This window comes from Schistocerca gregaria, chromosome X (assembly GCF_023897955.1).
Source record: "Schistocerca gregaria isolate iqSchGreg1 chromosome X, iqSchGreg1.2, whole genome shotgun sequence".
Taxonomy (NCBI): Eukaryota; Metazoa; Arthropoda; class Insecta; order Orthoptera; family Acrididae; genus Schistocerca; species Schistocerca gregaria.
In genome coordinates this window covers 129,936,328-129,957,287 of record NC_064931.1, presented here as the reverse complement: position 1 = coordinate 129,957,287, position 20,960 = coordinate 129,936,328, and the positions used below count along the sequence as shown (strand labels likewise).

Here is a 20,960-nt window from a genome sequence, read left to right as displayed (position 1 = left end):
AGCCTAATGATGACTCAGACTCCAACTTGGATGTTGATGTGGAGACCACACAATTGCTGAAATACAACACGAGCAGAACTAGGAGGTGCTCTCAAGATACTACAGCCAGCAGCAAGAGGTACTGAAAAGACATTGCAGCCCATACCAGAAGGTGTTTGCAACATGCTCAAATGCACACAAATAAGGTACTTGAGGATTATTTAGGGACCAGCATCGGCCATAGAGCTTCACTTTGAAGTATCTAGCAGCTTGTCATAATGTCTGACTGAATGAGAAAACCTGCTACTGGCCTGTGGCCAACCTTAGTAGGTTGCTACTTTGTAAGACATTGTAACTGTGTACAATGGTTTCATTTTGGATTCCTGGACTTTCTGGTTAAAATATTTAGTCCTGTTTTGGGTTCTAACAGACTTGGTACAGACAAGTTACAAACCATTTCACTTACTGTACTGTGACTGTGTTTCAGCTTGTGACAAGTATTTCAGTGACTATGAGGATTTTACTTTGTCTGTCAACTAGACTTGAACCTTGCACACCGTCTGCAGCACTCAGTGCCACCATGGACCCAGAATTGTTGAAATTATGTGAACAACAACTGCAGGAACAGGCTCAAGAGCTGCAGCAACAAACTGAGCAACTCACATGGCAACAAGCCATACAACAAGCTATCATGGTGCAGCTAACACAGAGTTGCATCTCCTGACTATATCTACATCTATATCCAACTCTGAAAACTACCGTGAAGAGTATGACAGAGGGCATTTCCCATTGTACCAGTTACTAGGGCTTCTTCCCATTCCATTCGCAACAGAATATGAGAAGAGTCAATGGTTAAAGGCCTCAGTGCATGCTATAATTAATCTAATCTTGTCCTTACCATTCCTAGCATTAGCAGTACAGCATATTCTTATTGAAACTTTGTAAGTAAGCTTTCAAAGCATTTTTTTCATCTATCTTCAAGAATCTCCCAGTTCAGCTTCTTCAGCATCTTTGTGACACTCTCCCACATGTCAAACACACATGTGACCATTTGTGCTGCCCTTCTTTGTATATGTGAAATATCCTCAATCAGTCCTATTTGGTGAGGATGTCATACAACTGAACAATATTCTAGGACAGATTGTATGAGTGACTTGAAAGCAATCTCCTTTGTAACCTGATTGCATTTCCCTTGTATTTTACCAATAAACCAAAGTCTGCCACCTGCTTTACCTACAACTGAGCCTGTGTGACTGTTCCATTTCATATGCTTGCAAAATGTTGCAGCCAGGCAGTCGTAGAGTTGGCCCATGAAACTATGACTGGTTGATATTGTAGACATAGTGACTACATTTTGTATTGTTTTGTGAAATGCACAATTTTATCTTTTTAAACATTTGAAGTAAGTGGCCAATATTTGTACCACTTTGAAATCTTATCAAGTTCTAACTGAATATTTGTGCAGCTTTTATCAGACAGTACTTCATTAAAGATAAATGTATCATTCACAAAAAGTCTGAGGTTATTATAAAATTGTCTACAAGGCCATTAATGTACAAACTGAACAGCAAGGGTCACAACACGCTTTCCTGCAGCACGCACGAAGTTACTTCTGCATCTATTGATGACTCTCCAGCCAAGATAACATGCTGCATCTTCCCTATTAAGAAATCCTGAATCCAGTCACAAATTTTCCTTGACATCCCTTATGCCTGTGCTTTTGATAACAAGCATAGGTTGTTACTAAGTCAAATGCTTTTGACAAATCAGGAAATACTACATCAACCAGACAGCCTCAATCCATGGCTTTCAGGATGTCATAAAGAAAAGTGAGAGTTGGGTTTTACATGATCAATGATTTCAGAATCCATACTGGTTGGTATGGAGAAGCTAATTCTTTTTGAGATACCTCACTAAGTTTGACCTCAGAATAAGTTCTAAGATTCTACAACAAAGAGGTGTCAAGGATATTGGATAGTAATTTTTTGGATCACTTCTGCTACCCTTCCAGTAGCCAGGTGTGATCTGTGCATTCTTCCAATGACTGGGAACAGATTTTGTGTGAGGAATCAACAACATACTCTAGTTAAAAGAGGGGATAACTCGGATTCAAATCTGGTATAGAATCTGATAAAGACTACATGAGATCCTGGAGGTTTGCTGAGTTTTAGCAATTTCAGCTGTTTATTAACTCCACTGACATTAATACTTTGATTTTCAGTGGTACAGGAATTAAATTAAGGCATTACTCATGGGTTTTCCTTTGTATTTGAATGTTTGAAAATTGAGTTAATCATTTCTCCTGTTGCTTTGCTACCCTTAGTTTTGGTTCCTATTTCATTTGAACATGGCTGGAGACTTAACTTTGGGGCCACTAAAGCTTTTATGTATAACTGGAATTGCTTTAGGGTTTGTGAGAGATCTTTTCATAATATTCTGTTACAGTATTTATGGAAGGCTTCATGCTTTTTCCCTCTTGACAACTGAACATGATTTGTTCCTCATTTGTCTGTCTATAGCCCTATGTTTTGTTTTACATCTATTATTCAGTAGTCTCTTTTCCTTAGAATCTTCTATGGAGTGACTATTTAGGTGGAGTAAAGTTGCCACTGTAATGAAAACTGCATTTTCACCACACCATGGTTCTTGATAGAAGCTTACCACTTAGATTCTCTGGATCAACATGTTATAAGGGTACCACATCAAAAATTTTTAAGTGAAAACGAAAAGGATACATTCAAACTTTCTGTATTCTGGGGCTTATGCACTCCCATGGTACAGTCTGGTCTGGCACTCATCAAAAGCACAGTAACAACAGATTAAGGTCAGGCTTACAGAAGGCGCCATTCCAACAGTCTGCATCATTGTCAGCACAGGCAGTGATAAAATTACTGCCCTAATTCTTTATGCCAGTCACATGTATCAAAAGAGAGTGGGACAAGTAACCTTCCTCTTGTTACGTATCTAGGATGCTGCATGGTTCCAAGCCAGCTGGTTGTGGTTGCAGAGCCAGATTAATTATGACCCCAGGAAAGGGATCAGCAGTTACCTCTGAGTTCAATCAGTGGTTATCCATCAGTTGCCTAACAGTGGTCATTGAGTCACCTTTAAGTAACCTTATAGCTTTCTACTCTGGCTTACAAATATTTACAGATTGGACTATGCCCAGCAAGTCAGCTAGTTTGGATTGGACTTTGAATCAGGAAAGTATAACTTATCCTGTCTGGACTTTGCTTATAAGTGATCTTTAGTGGACTTGTGTAGTTTATCCAGAGTCTTCTCACTCAAACTGAACTGTATATATTGTGCCTTGAATAAATGTGATGATGTCCTTGTACCTGAAACAATACTAAGCAGCTGCAGCACACCACTTTCAATTGGATTTTTGTATTTAAAATAACAGAAATGGTTTTAAACAATATAAATTAATTAATTCACAAAGGGGTAGAATGACAGATGATAGCTCTGTGAATAAAAGGATTTAGAAGTCAATTTACTCTGTAGTGTTTTGTGTATTATATGGAAGTAAATAACTCTTACTGGGTATGCACCTTGGCCACTTTTCCCGATGAGTACTGTGGGCACTTTTCCTGGTTCAAATGGCTCTGAGCACTATGGGATGTAACATCTGAGGTCATAAGTCCGCTAGAACTTAGAACTACTTCAACCTAACTAACCTAAGGACATCACACACATCCATGCCCAAGGCAGGATTCGAACCTACGACCGTAGCAGTCGCACGGTTCCGGACTGCAGCGCCTAGAACCGCGTGGCCACCGCTGTCAGCCACTTTTCCTGATTGGATGCTATGTTAGCAATGCTGTTTCACAAAAGAAACAACAAGAACTACATTTTTAGGCCAAAAAGACATTGTTTAAACAGTGATACTGTGAAAAAGTATTAATCTATGTATAAGTGAGGTACAGTATGTGATTAAAAGTATCCGGACACCCCCAAAAACATATGTTTTCAATATTAGATGCATTGTGCTGCCACCCACTGGCAGGTACTCCATATCAGTGACCTCAGTAGTCATTAGACATAGTGAGAGAGCAGAATGGGGGGCTCTATGGAGCTCACAGACTTTGAATGTGGTCTGGTGATTGGGTGTCACTTGTGTCATACCTCTGTACACAAGATTTCGTCACTTCTAAACAGTCCTAGATCCACTGTTTCCAATGTGATAGTGAAGTGGAAACATGAAGGGACACGTACAACACAAAATCATACAGGCTGACCTTGTCTGTTGACTGACACAGACCGCTGACAGTTGAAGAGGGTCATAATGTGTAATAGGAAGAATCTATCCAGACCATCACACAGGAATTCCGGACTGCATCAGGATCCTCTGCAAGTACTATGACAGTTAGGCGGGAGATGAGAAAACTTGGATTTCTCAGTCATGCAGCTGTTCATAAGTGACACATCACAATGTCAAACGATGCCTCGCTTGTTGTAAAGAGTGTAAATATAAGACAGTTGATCAGTGGAAAAACACTGTGTGGAGTGATGAATCATGGTACACAATGTGGCAATCCAATGGAAGGGTGTGGGTATGGAGACTGCCTGGTGAATGTCATCTGCCAGCATGTGTAGTGCCAACAGTAAGATTCGAAGGTGGTGGTGTTATGGTGTGGTCATGTTTTTCATGGAGGGGGTTTGCACCCCTTGTTGTTTTGCATGACACTATCACAGCACAGGCCTACATTGATGTTTTGAGCACCTTTTTGCTACCCACTACTGAAGAGTAATTCGAGGATGGCGACTGCACCTTTCAACATGATTGAGCCACTGTTCATAGTGCACACCCTATGGTGGAGTTGTTACACGACAATAACATCACTGTAATAGACTGGCCGGCACAGAGAGCTGACCTGAATCCTATAGAACACCTTTGGGATGTTTTGGAACACCAACTTCATGCCAGGCTTACTGATTGAAATCGATACCTCTCCTCAGTGCAGCACTCCATGAAGAATGGGCTGCCATTCCCCAAGAAATCTTCCCGCACCTGACTGAATGTATGCCTGTGAGAATGGAAGCTGTCATCAAGTCTAAGGGTGGGCCAACACCATATTCTAGCATTACTGATGGAGGGCACCACGAACTTGTAAGTCATTTTCAGCCAGGTGTCCGGATACTTTTGATCACATAGTGTAACAAAAATAATATAAATAAATTCTTTACCTTACATCACACAACCGAAGAAAAATTTCAACTAAAATAAATAAGGGAATAAGTTTCCTTTGTAAAACACACTACCAACAATGATGGTGAATATTAAAACTACTCTGACCACCTATCAATGGGCAGCAGCACCAATCAGGGCAAAAAATAAGCAATGGTCACTTTTCCCACACTGGCCGCTTCACCCCATCTTTCCCTGTGTATATATCATGTGCATGGTGAACCGCTCTTCTATACCTGAGCCACAGTTCTTCTATAAGGCTGGTCCATAAGTTTGTAACATTTTTGCATAAGTTTAATAAACATGACACACACACATAACAGAGGCTTTAGTCATCAAGAATATATTCTCCTTCACTATTTACAACAGTCTGGCCAAAGCAGGGGTAACTTTTCAAATCCATGACCCTAGAAATCATGCAGTTTTGAGGTGAAGAACTCTTTGAGCCATGTTTGGAGTGCATTTTCAATTAGAAAGCAATTTCCTTGAAGGTTGTGTGACAGGGAGCAGATAAAAAGAAAATCTGAGGGCACGACATTACCTGAATAAGGTGGGCGCAGAATGAATTACCAATCCAACTCCTGTACAGCATTTTTTGTCAGTCTAGCAGAATTCAGATGAGTGTTATCATGGATTGCATGTTCTTGGATTATGTCAGCAAGACCTCTCAGTTGTTGGCAATAAACTTCAATAAAGATGGTTAAATTTCAGGGAAGCAATTTGTAGTTTGTTGTTCCACCAGATGCATCTTTTTTGGGTGCACGCAGGTCTTTGTACGAGGAGTTGCTGTTTTTTTTTTTTTTGGGTTCAACCATCCCTTTCTTTTCCTTATTTTTGCATAAAGATGCCATTTCTTGTCACTAGTAAAGACACAGGATAGGAATGGTTGGTATTGTTCACAAGCCAACTGATGAAGAGCAAGCAGAGATGCACATATGGCCGCCCACTGATTTTTGTGATTTTGGCTTAGCACATGTAGTATCCAATTTTTGAACCGTCCCCATTGCATGCAAATGTCACATGATGGTTGAATGATGACAGTTCATCACATTTGCCAGTTCTCAAATACAATGATGTTGAACACTGTGGATTAATGCATTTAAACAATCTTTATCAAACCCTGAAAATTTTCCTGAATGTGGAGAGTCATTAATGTCAAAATGATCCTTCTTAAAACTCGAAAGCAACTTTCTTGCTATGCTCTGTCCAATTAGTTTATTCCATACAAGGTACAAATGTTTCTCCACTTACTATCTCTAGATGACAAAATGGCAATACATAAACTCAAATAACAAAAGAGAACTAAAAAGAAAAAAATGACAATTGATTAACAAACCCATAGGAACAGGCGTACCAACATGTAAAACAAAAATGCTACAAACATGTGCATCAAGCTAATACATCCTCCTCCCCAGAGCTAAATTATCCAAAAAAGGTAAAGAAATGTTAGAGTTCAACATACCATCAACAACAAGGTCATTAGAGATGGACCACAAGCTCAGATAGCTTCAAGGAAGGGGAAGGAAATTGGCCATGTATCTTCAAAGGGATTATCCTGGCATTTGCCTGAAGAGACCTATGGAAAATCACCAGAATGGATGGACACAGGGCTCAACCATTGTCTTCCTGAATGAGAGTCCAGCATACTAACCCATGTGCCAGCATTCTTGGTTTAAATGTTCTGAGTTCCTTATTGGGACATGACACTACTGCCTCTTTATCTAGTTTGCTGAAAATATAAATCTTTAACCTTTGTACTTCTATTTCAGCATTCAAACCTGAGGAAGAAGACTGGAACAGCTTCCATTACAGATTTATCAAGCACTTTCAGGCATGTAATACCACAGATTTTATTATTCAATTTGGTTGTCTTCTAGCTAATAATCTCAAGTTGCTCTTTATTCTTTAAATTACATCCTCTTTTAGAGCCAGAGATGCTAGCATAAGCAACATTTGTAACCTTATGTCTTCCTACTATGAGCAAAAGCATCATATAGTCACTGCTAGGCTTAAATTATGTCAGTGTCACAAGCAATCCTCACCAACCTATGCAGCTTTGGTGGAAGATTTGAAAGGTCACTTTTGAAAGTGTCACTTTACTTGAGAAAATCCTGCCTGTAAACACTGGTATGCAGAATCCTTAGTATATGATAACAGAATTTGTTATGTTCCTGATCAGGAAGTAGTGTTGTAAGCCTTGAAATTATGCAAACCCATAATAGACAAAGTTCTTCCAATTGTGAAAGGCCAAAGTAATGACAAATCACTGCTGTATAAATATTTCCAATAACATAATGAAAACTGTATGGAATGTAGTGAAACAGCAAACTGATAACGATTCTCCATATAACTCCAGAGTTAAAATGAACCATAAAGGTAAAGAAATTACTGATAGCAAAGGTTTTCAAGGCTTATTTTAGCAATGTAAGTGAGCAGTAACATCTGCAAATACCAATATAAACCTTGCTTCGCCCTCTCTCTTTCAAACAACCCAGAAAAAAGTCCTGTCTTTTACCAGAACTGTAAAAATGAACAACTCCACCAGAATTCATGGCACCCCACACTTTATTATTAAAAAAATGTGGAAATGTCATTGCTGAAACATTAGCTCAACTTTGCACCTTTGTAATGGTTCTTTTCAAACTGACATCCTCCCATAATGCCAAAGAGTGTCAAGCTCAGACCACTATTCAAAAAAGGTAAAAATGATGAAGTGACTAACTTCAAGTCCATTGCTCTGCTATATGTAGTCGGCCAGTAAGCTGACACAGCAAATTTTGAAGTTTTAAGTGAAGAACTTAAAAAAGTAAATAATGGTGCAAATGGCATTGGAATTTGTCTAGATCTGACTAAAGCTTTTGATATTATAGATAACACTAAACTATTGCTTAAGCTTGACAACAAGGGGATTAGAGGAACACTTAACAACTGGACAAAATCACATTTAATCAGATGAAAGTGAGTGGTTGAAATGCAACACCATAGTTTCAAAAAAATAGCTTTACAATAATCAAACTATGAAGCCACTAAATATGGAGTGCCACAAGGCTCAGTACAAGGATCTCTTCTATTTCTATTATATGTGAATAATATGAATGACCCTATTATATGTGAATGATATGAATGACCAAAACAAATTCTGTGGGAATAGCATTTAGTTTGCAGATGACACTAGTATGCTAATTAGTGGGAAAGAAATGAAAATGCTTCAGAAGTGTACAATATTGAAAATTAGTTCAGTCACAACAAGTTGGTAAAAAATGGACGTTAGACATTGGCACCAAATATCTATGATGTGAAAAAAAGGTGAACAAACTGTTCATATTCAGATATAACGGCCTTCAGAGTGTAGCCAACTTAAAGTTCTTGAGTTTACGGCTCCAAAATAATCTTAAATGGGGGATACATATCGAAAATCCGTGGCAACGATTATACCCCACCACTCTTGCCTTACTCCTATCACAATCCATAACACCCTCAAACTAGATTTTTGTCATCTCAAGTGGCAGCAGTTTCTGCCATTAGTCTCATCCAGTCTATGAGCTACACCATTATTTTTAGTAAAGAAACCTAATAGCAGACTTCACTTTTGTGGTGATTTCAAATCTACTATCATTGTTCAATCTATGGTAGATTCAGACACTACCCTAGGTGAGAAGACCTTCTCACCAATGTCACAGGTGAGTCCTATCCAAAAATTGATTTGGCCAATGCATAGCTGCAGTTTTCATTTGACAAACAGTCCCACTCATTTACAGTCGCTAACATGCCATTCAGTTTGTTTTGCTACAATTGCTTCCCTTTTGGCATCACTAGTGATCTGATGATTATCCAGCACCACCGCTAACTACTTAACTGAGACATTTCCAGTTATTGCAGATACTTGAATGACATAACTGTCATAGGCCAAACAGAAGATGAAGAATTTCACAATTAATATATATAAATATGAATTATTCAATCATTGGGTGGAATACCTAGGCCATATCTTAGAAATAGAACCTAATAACTGACACAAACATGTGTAGAAATCATTACTCTAGAACTCGCACTAACAAATGTAAAGGAACTACAAGTTTTCTTTGAGAAAGTAAAATATTACTTAAATTCATATCACAACCCTCTCAGATTTCTAAACTTTAAACAATTAGCCCAAAAAGGGCACACAATTTGTTTGGAGAGCTGTCTTCAGGTATGAGAAGCCTTAAAAAGAACCCTAAGAGAGGCTTGCTGTCTGTCTACTTTTGACCCCACCATACCCCTCAAGTAGTCACTGAAAACTCCCAAAATGGCTTTACAGTGGTTCTGTACCACAAAACATCTGATGCAACCAAACAACTCATTGCTTCTGCCTCTAAAATTCTGTCCCCAGCTAAGGTTCATTGTAGCCCTATTGAGCAAGAAGAGCTTGCCATTACTTTTGGGGTTAGAAAATTCCTCATCTTCTTATAAGGAACCAAATTCAGTTAATCACTGTTCACAGAACATTTTTTGCTCTTTTTGGGCCTAATCCAATCTGCCTGATAATACAGCCAAATGCCTTCAACACTGGGCCCTCTTTTTAAACAAGTACCACTAAGACATTCATTATTGCCCAACATATCAACAAGCAAAAACAAACACTCCCTGCCATTTCCCCATGGGTCTTGGCACCACATTTGATTCTCTGGAGCACATGTGGTTTCAGATCAACTACATCATGAGCAAAACAATTAACGATTTTCTGATCAATGCAGAGATCATAACCATGCCAATTGCCAGTAACCTCCAATTTTGCCAAGTACAGGACTTTATTACCAACAGTTTTTTCATGCATCTTCCTCCCAAACCAGCTGTGGAACTGTGCATATATTAGTCTGTCAAGAATTAGGTACAGGTCATCAATAGGATCAAAGTTTGCCTCCTAGAAAATGAAGACTCCACACAGCTCTATGCTGCCTGGCCCACTACACAAGGTCCAGGGGACCACATTCATGTGGACTTCGCTGGGCCTTTCCTTGGCAACATGTGGCCAGTTGCCACTGACACTCTCTCAGACTTCCCATACATGGCAAATATGTGTTCTATCAATGCTCATCCAACCAGCTCGGCCCTCAAAGTAATTCTTCTACTGAACGGGTACCTCAGACTCTCATATCAGATGATGACATATCTGGGACTCTCAGATCAGATGATGGCCCACAGTTTGCCTCTGCTGAATGCTATTCTTTTTGCCAGTCTATTGGCACTGAGCACACCATCCCACCTGCTCTCAGACAGCGAAGAATAATGTTTTCTACACATATTCAAATTACAACTTAAGAAAGCAATGTCTGCTACATACCACAACAAAAAGGACACCCTGATAGGATTCATTGCTTCATATTGAACCAATCCAGATCACAAACGGTCTGCAGGTGATACTCCATGGCTACCACCAACACACCTTGCAATGCCTTTCAACCCCCCCTCCCCCCCCCCCCCCCCCCCCAGTTGCAATATGCAATACACATACCACCTCAGTCAGCTCGTCCATGCTAATCTGTCGCCTTCATAGTGCACACTGACACCTATTTCTGAGTGCTAGGTTGCATTCCAGACACAGTTACTACCGTCCGCAGTTAATTGCTCTTTGAAATAGGTGCCAAAAGGGCAAATGTCTGACACCACGCCAATCAACTTCAGCCCTGTTATACACCCTATCTTCTGGATTGGGGCCACCATCCATCTCCGCCACCACAGTATAACCTCCAATCTTGCTCTGTGCCATCACCTACATGTGTCAGCCACTCTCGTTTTCAACGGTGTCAGAGAGCCAATGGAGGTGTGACCACCTTCTGCTGCCGCTGGTCGATGCTCATTTCCCAGTGTAACTGGTCACTCCCACAGCAAGTGAACAGGACAATGCTGATGCTGACATCACCAACACATTTCATGACACCAAGAGGGGTTCACCCCTGCATTCAGAGCCTTTGGCCAGGCTGCCCATCACCATCTCCCCCTTCTGTTGTGCTGTCACTACTACTGGCCACAACATTTTCAGTGGTACTAGCTGAAAATGGAGGGGATCTTGTATCCCCGCCTACTGGCGACTCATACTCCAATGCAGATGTTGGCAGGGACACAGCACAATCACTTGAATACATTGTGGCCAGCATTAATGGATGCTCACAAGATACTGCAGCTAGTACTAGGAAGTGCTGACAAGACACCACGGCCTACACCGAAGGTGTTGGCAACACGTGTAGTGGTCTTCTCAAATACAGTGCTCACCCAATTTTAAGGGAGCAGCAGTGACCATGGAGCTTCACATCAAATGATCTTATAGCTTGTGACATTGCTTGGCTGACTAAGAAAACCTGCTGCTGCACTGACTTGGATTATTATCAGACTGCTACTTTTAAAGACTTTTTTCTTGTGTATGATGATTTGGCTTTGGATTTCTGGAGTTTACGGTTACAATATCTTGTTCTGTTTTGATCTTCAGTGTACTTCAGCTCCGCACAGACAGGTTACACACATTTCCACTCATTGTACTATGACTGGGTTCATGAAAAAAATTAAAATATTTGTCAAGTCAGTGTTGTATAATTTAGTTAGTAACATAAACATGATGTTAAACTCTATATGCACTCATCAGTTACCTACTTTTAACAGATGCACTTAAGGCACAGCAATCATAATTCATAGAGAAAAGCTGCCAATGGTCATGAAGAATTAGACAGATGCACATACCCTCAGGCTGTTCCTGCCAATAATGAATTATGAGTTTAAATTTTTTTTTTAGTTGTCAAGAGGTGAAAGGGTTGTCAGTTTTCATAAGTCAGTTTTAAAGCAAAAATAATTACAATTAGTGAAAATAGATATTTGCAGAATGATAGTGTTCAGCATTGTAAGCCAAAATAGTCATATTTTTGAGGGTTTTATTCCAAAAAATTACTGATAAATTCTAATGGTAACAAAAAAGGAACATCTATAACATGAAATTTGACAGAAAAAGAAAATACTGAATGTAGAGATGCTGTCAGTCAAGTAAAAATTTTGCTGGTGACATTCATGAAGTAACTAACACTATCTGACATGGGTACAAAAGCCACTAATGGAGACAATGATATTAAAAAAAAGTCTGGTATGTCACTTTTTTTGTACTACTGGTAAAAGTGTTGCCAATTAATTCAAACAGCCCTTATTTACTATCTTTTATGTTGTAATTCATGAATAGTGCTCGTTTTATGTTAAAAATGAAATATTTTGCTAACTATGATCAAAAAGACTTTTTGACTCCTTGAGTTCCGCCAATAAGACAAAGCAATATTTTGGAATATTACCAACTGGGACTGTCATTTAGGTACCACTGCATGAGTTTACAGTTCAAAATAGTAATATTATCTTTAGGTATTGCAATTAAAGGTCATCTCAACAGAATAATGGATGCATGGTGCCAACACTTCAAAGTGAACGTGAGAAGAGAGCAAGCAGTGCAATGGTGATCCCAGGTGCAATGTGGTCTCAGCAGCAGAAAATCCAAGAGTGCAGTGGCAGGCATTGTGTACACAACATAGAACAGTGCAGCAAAGCCAGTCATATGTGTTTATCCTTGGGCATCAACGTTTGGTAACAAAGTATTCATATTCTATTTAAATATGTAATAATGTTACAGTAATACTGGACTACAGTTGTCCAAAATATTGTGAATTTATATTAAACTGTTGTTTCAGACCTATAAAAATCAATCGCTTACTGACTTTGTAGGGCATAAATAATTTGATTTGGGTATTTAATGAAATCTATTTACAATTATGTAATTAAATTTATTTATAATGTTTATCTCCCACATTATACTGTTATTTCATTAAGCAATTGTGCAGAAGGCCCATAGCATTATCATATTCTATTTGTGCCCATTTCCAGTAGCTCAAGGAGGAGAAGTTTCTGTTAATCAATGTAGACTAAAAGCTGTTCACTGACATTGTCATGGAAGTTTGATTCTATTTCTCTTATGTAAAGCAAACATTAATGTGTAGCTAATGTTATTAACTTAATATTAAATTTACCAGTAGCATTTATTTCAAAGCAATGTTTTGATAATGGAACTGAAAAGACAGAACATTATGATACATTGTGATCTTGTGATGATTGAGCTCATAACTCCTAATATAAACTTTTGTTTCAGAAAATTGTTGATGTTCCAAGGATTAACACATATGACATTTTGTGGCTGAACATGTGCAAAGGTGGCCAAAGTCCCCATCTGTTAAGCCACATTGACAGCAGCAACTGTGTCCTTTGTGGGAGTGTATAACTCTTGGATCAAAGATGGTGTTCAGTTTATTCACTGTGTATATATGTCTTTTGTATGAAGACAAATTGATGAAGAAGAACAAATTGGTAAATTTCTGTGAAAATAAATAGATGTTGAATCTTAATTTGTTGGAGTATAATTATTAGTCACTTATTCTATGGCTAAACTCTCCAAATTTATGAGAGTGTTTCACCAATAATTCAGTCATGGGATTGGGCAAAGTTTCCATAATGTTTTGTTCAACAGAATTTTTAAGTCTTCATCTCCTCCTTAGAAAAGCATAATTTGTGCCTTTGCTTGATAGCTATTTATGTATTGATGATCTGTGACAGAAAATTTGTTCATCGAAGATGTTGAATCGATGGTCAAAATTATTGCGTGTTATCAGTAACAGTAGGGGAGTTATCTCCATTTTCTTGTATCTTGAGGATGGTGGTCGGTGTTCAAGTGATGCAGTGTTGCTCCTGAGTGTACGTTTGGATGATATGTGGAATCTCTTTGTCACTTTGGCCACCAGCTGGTGCAGGTGCAGAAGTACTTTACCGCTGACTGTTAGTTGCGCTGAGGCCTGCGCAGACTTTGCTGCGTTGCTTGCAACACAGGTGTAGTTGCCGGCGTGAGATCTGTGGACAGCTGCGATGGCCAGCGTGCTTGAATGTGTATCCTGTGTCAAGTTGATGCCATCCTGAGAATGCAGAATGGCTCCATCTTTGAGCCAGCGCAGTGTTAATGGTGGATCCCCAGCTTGGATGACGCACTGTACTTGTGCACGTTCTCCCTCAATTAGATCCCCAAAACTGAATGGCCCTATTCGTGGAGGAACTGCAAGAGATATGGTAGTCATCACAGAATACGTAGTGATGACAGAACAACAGTCCATAGCAGAACTAATGAAGTTAGGTGAAAATACAAAATGGACACACATGTGAATCAGCAGCTGAAACAAAGTAAAATCCAGCAAGCTCCTGAAAAAAAAAGAAATAATCATGTGACATGAACTACTCCATGGGATAAGCCTTACTTTCAAATGTGAGGAAGCCAGTGATACAAGAAAACTGAACAAACCTGACTCAATAGCAAATGGGAATTTTGCAACTGGAACATCAGGAAGAAGACTCTTCTATACTCCCTCTATAAAGAAGCCAATTTCTGCTACCACTCAGCACCACACAGCCAGTTTAGGCAACAGAATGATGACAGTGCCAAATATCCTCAATGCGTGTAATCAGAAAGAGCTTTCAAAGAACAGATTTCTGTAAGAGATAAATGTACACAAATGCCTGCAGAAAAGCAGCAAGCAATTTGAAGCAATCACTTCTGAAGATTTCAATTAGCTGAAAGCATAAAACATAAATAATTTATTAACTACTCTAAGTTCAGCAGCTATTATATCATTTTGGTGAAGAATTTAATTTTCGTTACAGACACTGCTAAATTAGTATTAAAGAAAAATCTGTCAGATTGCTTCATCACTAGTTAGTAAGTTGAAATACCTGCTCTGTGACACTTCAAAGTCCATAGTGTAAAAAGTGGCTCTTTCTGCAGAAAAAAATATAGCAGACAAATGCTGATCAGGTACAGTCTGAAGATTTAGGCATATTATAAAATTTTAATAAAATATCCCACAGCAAGATAAACTGTGTCAAATGAAAATCTAATTTGCAGATATGGAGATTGTGAAATGATACAGAATAAGATGCAGGCAACAGGAGGGTTACCATTGACAAGAAGCTGAGCGGAGTGTGAGGCTGTAGCAGCAGCATTACTGGCAACACAAGTGTATGTTCCAGCATGGTCAGGCTTCAGACTTTCAATGCTCAAAGCACTTATGTGGCCTCCAAGCTCACGAACTCCAACATCTGATGCCAAACCACCGCCATCTTTCATCCACTTGATTGTAAGTGGGGGATCACCCTTGTTGATAACACACTGAACTCCTGTGCGTTCTCCAATATGCAGGTCCGTTTGGAAAGAGAAGGGTGCTATCTTGGGTGGCACTGCAACACATTTATCCTGCAACACTGGCTTTTCAGCAGGCTTAAAAAAATTATTTGTTACGAATGATACAGTCTTAAAAACTATACATAAATATGTATTTGGCTGCTTCTTCTTGCTTTCTTTTGTAAACTTTTTGTTTGATAATAATATTTAATATCCATCCATCACTGAGGAAACAGTAATTACATAAGACAAATGCAACCTGTAATTGATGTTTCTAATGTAAATTTAAGTTATGAAAGAAATCAGACAGCCACTCACCTGTGATCGAACAGGTACAATTATTCAATCAGGATTTTCTTTGTCCAGTGCTGCATACTTAAATCCTATGCAAGTGTAATTATAGGCTTTTGACAATATAAAATGGCAATATTCATTTAAATTTGCAAGAAATAGTGATACACGATCAGTCATTTAAATAAGCAATAAATACAGTTACTTTTTATTGCTGTAACTATTTCTTTGGGGAATTGTGTACTACACAGCAAATTCTACACTAGTTTCACTTCTTAATAGGTAGATCACCTACAGTGAATCTTTATTAATCAACAGAAGTTTTTGTCTTGTTTGTCCAGCACCATGATCAGAAACTGCTTTAATAACCCTTTCTCTCTTTCTGGTCATTTACTTGAGCTTTAACGATTTCTTGTGAATGATATTGAAACTATCACTATCATTACTCACATATACTATGTGAATCAACTAAGCAATTTACTTATTATCCATTATTATTAATGTACTTGGTTTTTAAAGGAACAGAAAACAGTTTGAAAAATATCTCCTCAGCATTTTTACTAAGATTTCTGAAAACAGAACATAACATTAACAGCAAGTTATTCTATGAAATCAATGACGTGAAAAACTTGTTCTCATAATCAAAATTGTCTCGTGTTGGAAGAATGTCAATTGAATGTGAAGTTAAAAGTAATGAATACAGCACAGTCAAAACAGCTGAAGGGTAGTCTGTAGCCTTTGAAGGCTAGATGGGAAGGCACTCGCCTTCATAGACCCTGTCTTTTAAAATTAATTACTTTGTATTAAAGATCTTGGAGAATATTGCAGATAATTTCCATTTGAGAAATGAAATTAATTAAGCAATGAAGATGTAAACAATAACTAAAGGCTGCAAAACATCTTTTAGTATTACTATTTACATTGCAAAAGTACTCCAACCAGTTCATGTGTGATGTAAATTCATTCCACAATTTTCCAAGTGATTTGAGAATTTATGATCATGCTGCAGGCAATATTAAAAATGTTCTGAAATAATCAGTAATGTAGATATCCTAAGTTACACTGCACAGTGGATGTTTGTTGATAATAGGCAAATGAAAAAGCTAAACAGTATAAATCTAGCACTAAACATTGTACAGTGTGAGGAAAAAATGTCAAACTTGGAGGCCGGCATGCGATTCCTCATCGAGATTGAAGACAAAAGTTTATCTAGCAAAATCAGATCATGTGTATTTTGATAACACGCGTATGAAAACAAGGAGATGGGAACACTGTTATATCATGCAGCGCATCGGAATGTACAGAGGAACGTCTAGCACACTGCGCTACTGTACCAGCCATGGTAACTCACTGAGGAGACTGCCAGGACATCAGACCCACATGCACCCTGACAAGAATGTTTTTCATTGCTTGGAGCAATTCCTTTGGGAAACTGATAATCTTCATCCCCAAGTAATGGACAGATGTCACTCAAGCACTAGACATACTCCATAAACAGCAGATGGGATTCTTAAAACCATTCACTAGTCACCTTGGCAACATACTCATGATATTGCGAGACAGTTCCAGATATCTCAAAGACTGGTTGTTGAAGTGTTGTACAATGAAGAACTGCATTCATATCATAACATGTTAAGTCATCACCAGTGACCGGAGGACAGCATTCGATGGGTACATTTTTTGTGAAAGCTATTTTCAACCTCAACAACAGACATAACACAACCCATATGTCATCTGTGAATGTAGCTTTCAGCATGCTTGTCATAAACCTCTGGGCTGGAATTGTGGGAGGAGTCCTTTTGGACCCTTACCTATTGCCAGACAAGTTGAATGAATCCCTGTACTGTCTGTCCCTTTACAATACAACATTAGAAAATGTTCCACTACAGCTATGGCTTCAGCATGATGAGGCCCGACCACGCTTTGGAATGAATCCATCTAACTATTTAAATGAAGTGTTTCCAGGGAATTGGATTCATCATGGAGGTCCAATATTCTGGTGTCCATGTTCCCCCGACCTTAATCCACTAGATTTTTATTTATGGAGACACTTAAAGGAACAAGTTTGTAGCGCTCCACCCACAGATGTACATGACTTAAACGGTTGTGTGTATGCCGCTTTGGCAATGGTGGGTGCAAATGCTTTGCGTAGAGTCCAGCAAAGTATGACACAGTGAGTGGTGAAGTGTTTGCAAATGCAAGGTGGCTGCTTTGAACATCTTCTCTAAATTGAACATTAGCCATACATGTATGTACCAGCTCTGTGAAGATAAGCCCAGATGTCAAACACACACAATGGAGTTATTATGTGTAGCACAATCTGCAATATAGGTAGCCCACCTATTGTGGTTTTGTACCTCATTGGTTACTGTATCGACTATTATTTTCTATTGGCTCCTATTGTGTCATGGACAAAACAAACTGGTCGTTTACATCTGTAAAAAATTCATGGTATGTCTTAATGTTTAAATAAATGTAACAGTAACATAAAGAAATACGTAAGATACTGCATGGTGGAGGTGTAAATTGGATACAATTTGATGCTCTAAATGGTAAAAAAAAGATGTGAATGCAACTCAGACATTGGAAAATCTGCATATCCATTCCCCATGGCATTGCCTCATCTCACTGAGCTAGCAGGATAGCTCTGGCACAGTGCAGAGTTCATGATAGATGTTCCTGGCCATACTGTATGCAGTTACGACATTGCCAGGGTCTTGTTTTTTAAATCACATTTCTTTTAAACCTTTTAGCGGGAATTGGTTTTGCTAGACATGCTTTTGTCTTGAATTGGGATGAGGGATTGCATGCCGATTGACAAGTATGGCATTTTTCTTCACCCAGTATATTTAACACAGGTTAACTAACATACAGTATACTTGAGCTTATTTCAATACAAGAGCAAGAATTATCCCTACATTATTCCTGAAGCCACTGGATCACCAGCTGATAAATGGTAGAAGGCTTTGGTCTGGTAGGGTGTTTTCACCATCTGCTCCCATCCTCTGTTATCTAACAATACTGTAGTGCAGTGGCAGTCACAGGTGGATGATGTGTTTTATCTTTTTGTGCTTTACTGTACATGTCAATGTCCAAGGCAATTTCAGTTTTGATTGTACGAAAGATTTGACTGCAAATTTTTATGCATTTCAATTTTAAATTAGTTAATTATTGGTATGAATTGTAAGTCCTATTTATCTTATGGATGCCCCACATAAGGCAGAGGTTCAGTGTGCAGAACTGAAAATTGTTTATTCTTCCTCTACTACTTATGATTAGCCTCATCTGCACCCCCTCCTCCCCATGCCCCCCCCCCTCCCCCACCCTTTCCTGTAATAGCTATATAGGGCCCAAGAAAAAGTGAATGCACAAGATTTAATTGTATATATGTAACTGAAACAGTCACTGCACACACTACTGATTGCATTAGTGGATTGTTTACATTTACTGTGTTGTATAACTGATACCTGCAGACTTGAGAACTACACTGCCAGACAAAAAGAAGTGAAGCCTGTAGAAGACATGGCATGATTAGGTGTCAATGTAACTTTGTACACATACACACCATCAGGGAGTATGAAAATAATTATTAGTGCTGCAGTTCTCCATGACACTAAGAGTGGATTAGTGTTGTTTGTGTTTAGTGTTGGTACAAGATCTGCTAGAGTATAAAAGGGACACGAACAGTATCAGATGATGAGTGGTCACTGTGAAGGACTTCGAGATGCCACATATTTGTGTGAGGCAGCATTATCAGCATTTGACACAGTTTCAAAGTGGCCTCACTGTAGGTCTCCATTTGACTGGCTGATAAAATCATGCGATGTCCAGATCTGAGAGACTCCCTGCAATATTCTGTGTCATCCCGCACCATTGGTGACAGTGTATTAGCATCCAGACTAGTGAATTACCATCCAATCCATAGGATGTTGCTAACATGCAACATAAGTAGCTGCTTTTGGAGTGGTGCTGTGATTGGGAAGCATGAACTGCTGATGAATGAATCACAGTTCTGCACTACCCAAGATGACCAGAGTCATTGAGTATGGTGGTGACCTGGAGAAAGATTCCATTCTTACAGAGTTTTGGAGAGGCACCGCTGTATTACTCCTGGCAGCATGGTGCTGTGACCCATTGGGTGTGATGTCAGGCTGAAGAATATGTGTGGCACCAGCTCAGACATCAGCTCCACCCCACAACCAGTAAAGGAACAGTTACAACAGCTATGGACTGGCTTGCCTAAGAGGGGATACAATAGCTTTATGACACCCTTCCCAACCAAATCAGAGCACGCATACAGGTCAGAGGGGTTGAAACATCATACTGATAAGAGGGCTCATACTGCCAAGTTCTTTGTAAATCTGACTCGATTTGGTAATCTCTGAATTAACATCTCACACCCTCTGAACCCTTGAAGTTTCATTTCATTTCACCTCTCCTTCTGGATGCTTCAGTTTTTTTTGTCACACAGTGCTGGTGTATGTTTAAAAAAAGAACATCCATCTGAAACTGTACATAAACACAATGAGAGCTAATTGAAACTAAAGTTGAAGTATTGTGTTTTCCATTTACTCATGCAACAAAGAAACTCTTAGAATATATCTGGATTAAGTTTTTTAGTGTAATGACCTTCATTTAATTACTAGGTTCAATTGGCAGCACAATAATGTGGAGTGAACATCAAAAGATAACTAATTCCCACAAACATTGGTATGCACATAGTTATATCATGATGCTTGGAATATTGAGCTATTTTTATAACATTATATGTACTTCACAGTGAATAATTATTTTAGATGATTACGATGAGCACCCAAAATACTCTCCACTAAAACACTGGAAATGTAAAAGTTGTGGATCTCAGTAACAGTACTGTAACATACCAGTGACAGTAAGTGGCAGTGTCTGAGATGAGGAATGTCCTTGTTTATTCATAGCTGTACAGCGGTACAGTCCTCTGTCTGTATCCTTCTGTACGTTTTCAAGTAACAAGGTACCATTTGAAAAGACTTTCTGACGTCGGGTTACCGGTAACCGTCTTCTATCTGAAACAATATTGTAAATAGCATGAATTCTAATGTACTTTATCTAAAAGATTACATGGTGAAACAAGTTTACTTCTTTTTAACATCTTGTGGAATGGATAATAGTTTATAGTGAGGGCATTCAATATTTCAGTAAAATCAAGGCCAGTAACAACAGATCAGACAGACGTAAAAGCATAAAGTATTCACCAGTATACAAATAAATTATGTTAGTAACAGAAAACACAAATAAAAT

The 20,960-nt window shown here is 38.7% G+C and overlaps 1 protein-coding gene across 1 annotated transcript in view; it reads right to left on the bottom strand.

The window, feature by feature from the left end:
• LOC126297767 (Down syndrome cell adhesion molecule-like protein Dscam2) overlaps positions 1–20,960 on the bottom strand; it is a 1,507,668-nt gene that overhangs the window by 156,220 nt on the left and 1,330,488 nt on the right. Inside the window, exons 10-11 of the mRNA XM_049988942.1 lie at positions 20,564–20,725; positions 15,167–15,445 (exon numbers count right to left, since the gene is read on the bottom strand). Coding sequence (XP_049844899.1) covers positions 15,167–15,445; positions 20,564–20,725 — 441 coding nt within the window. The remainder of the gene's footprint in view (positions 1–15,166; positions 15,446–20,563; positions 20,726–20,960) is intronic.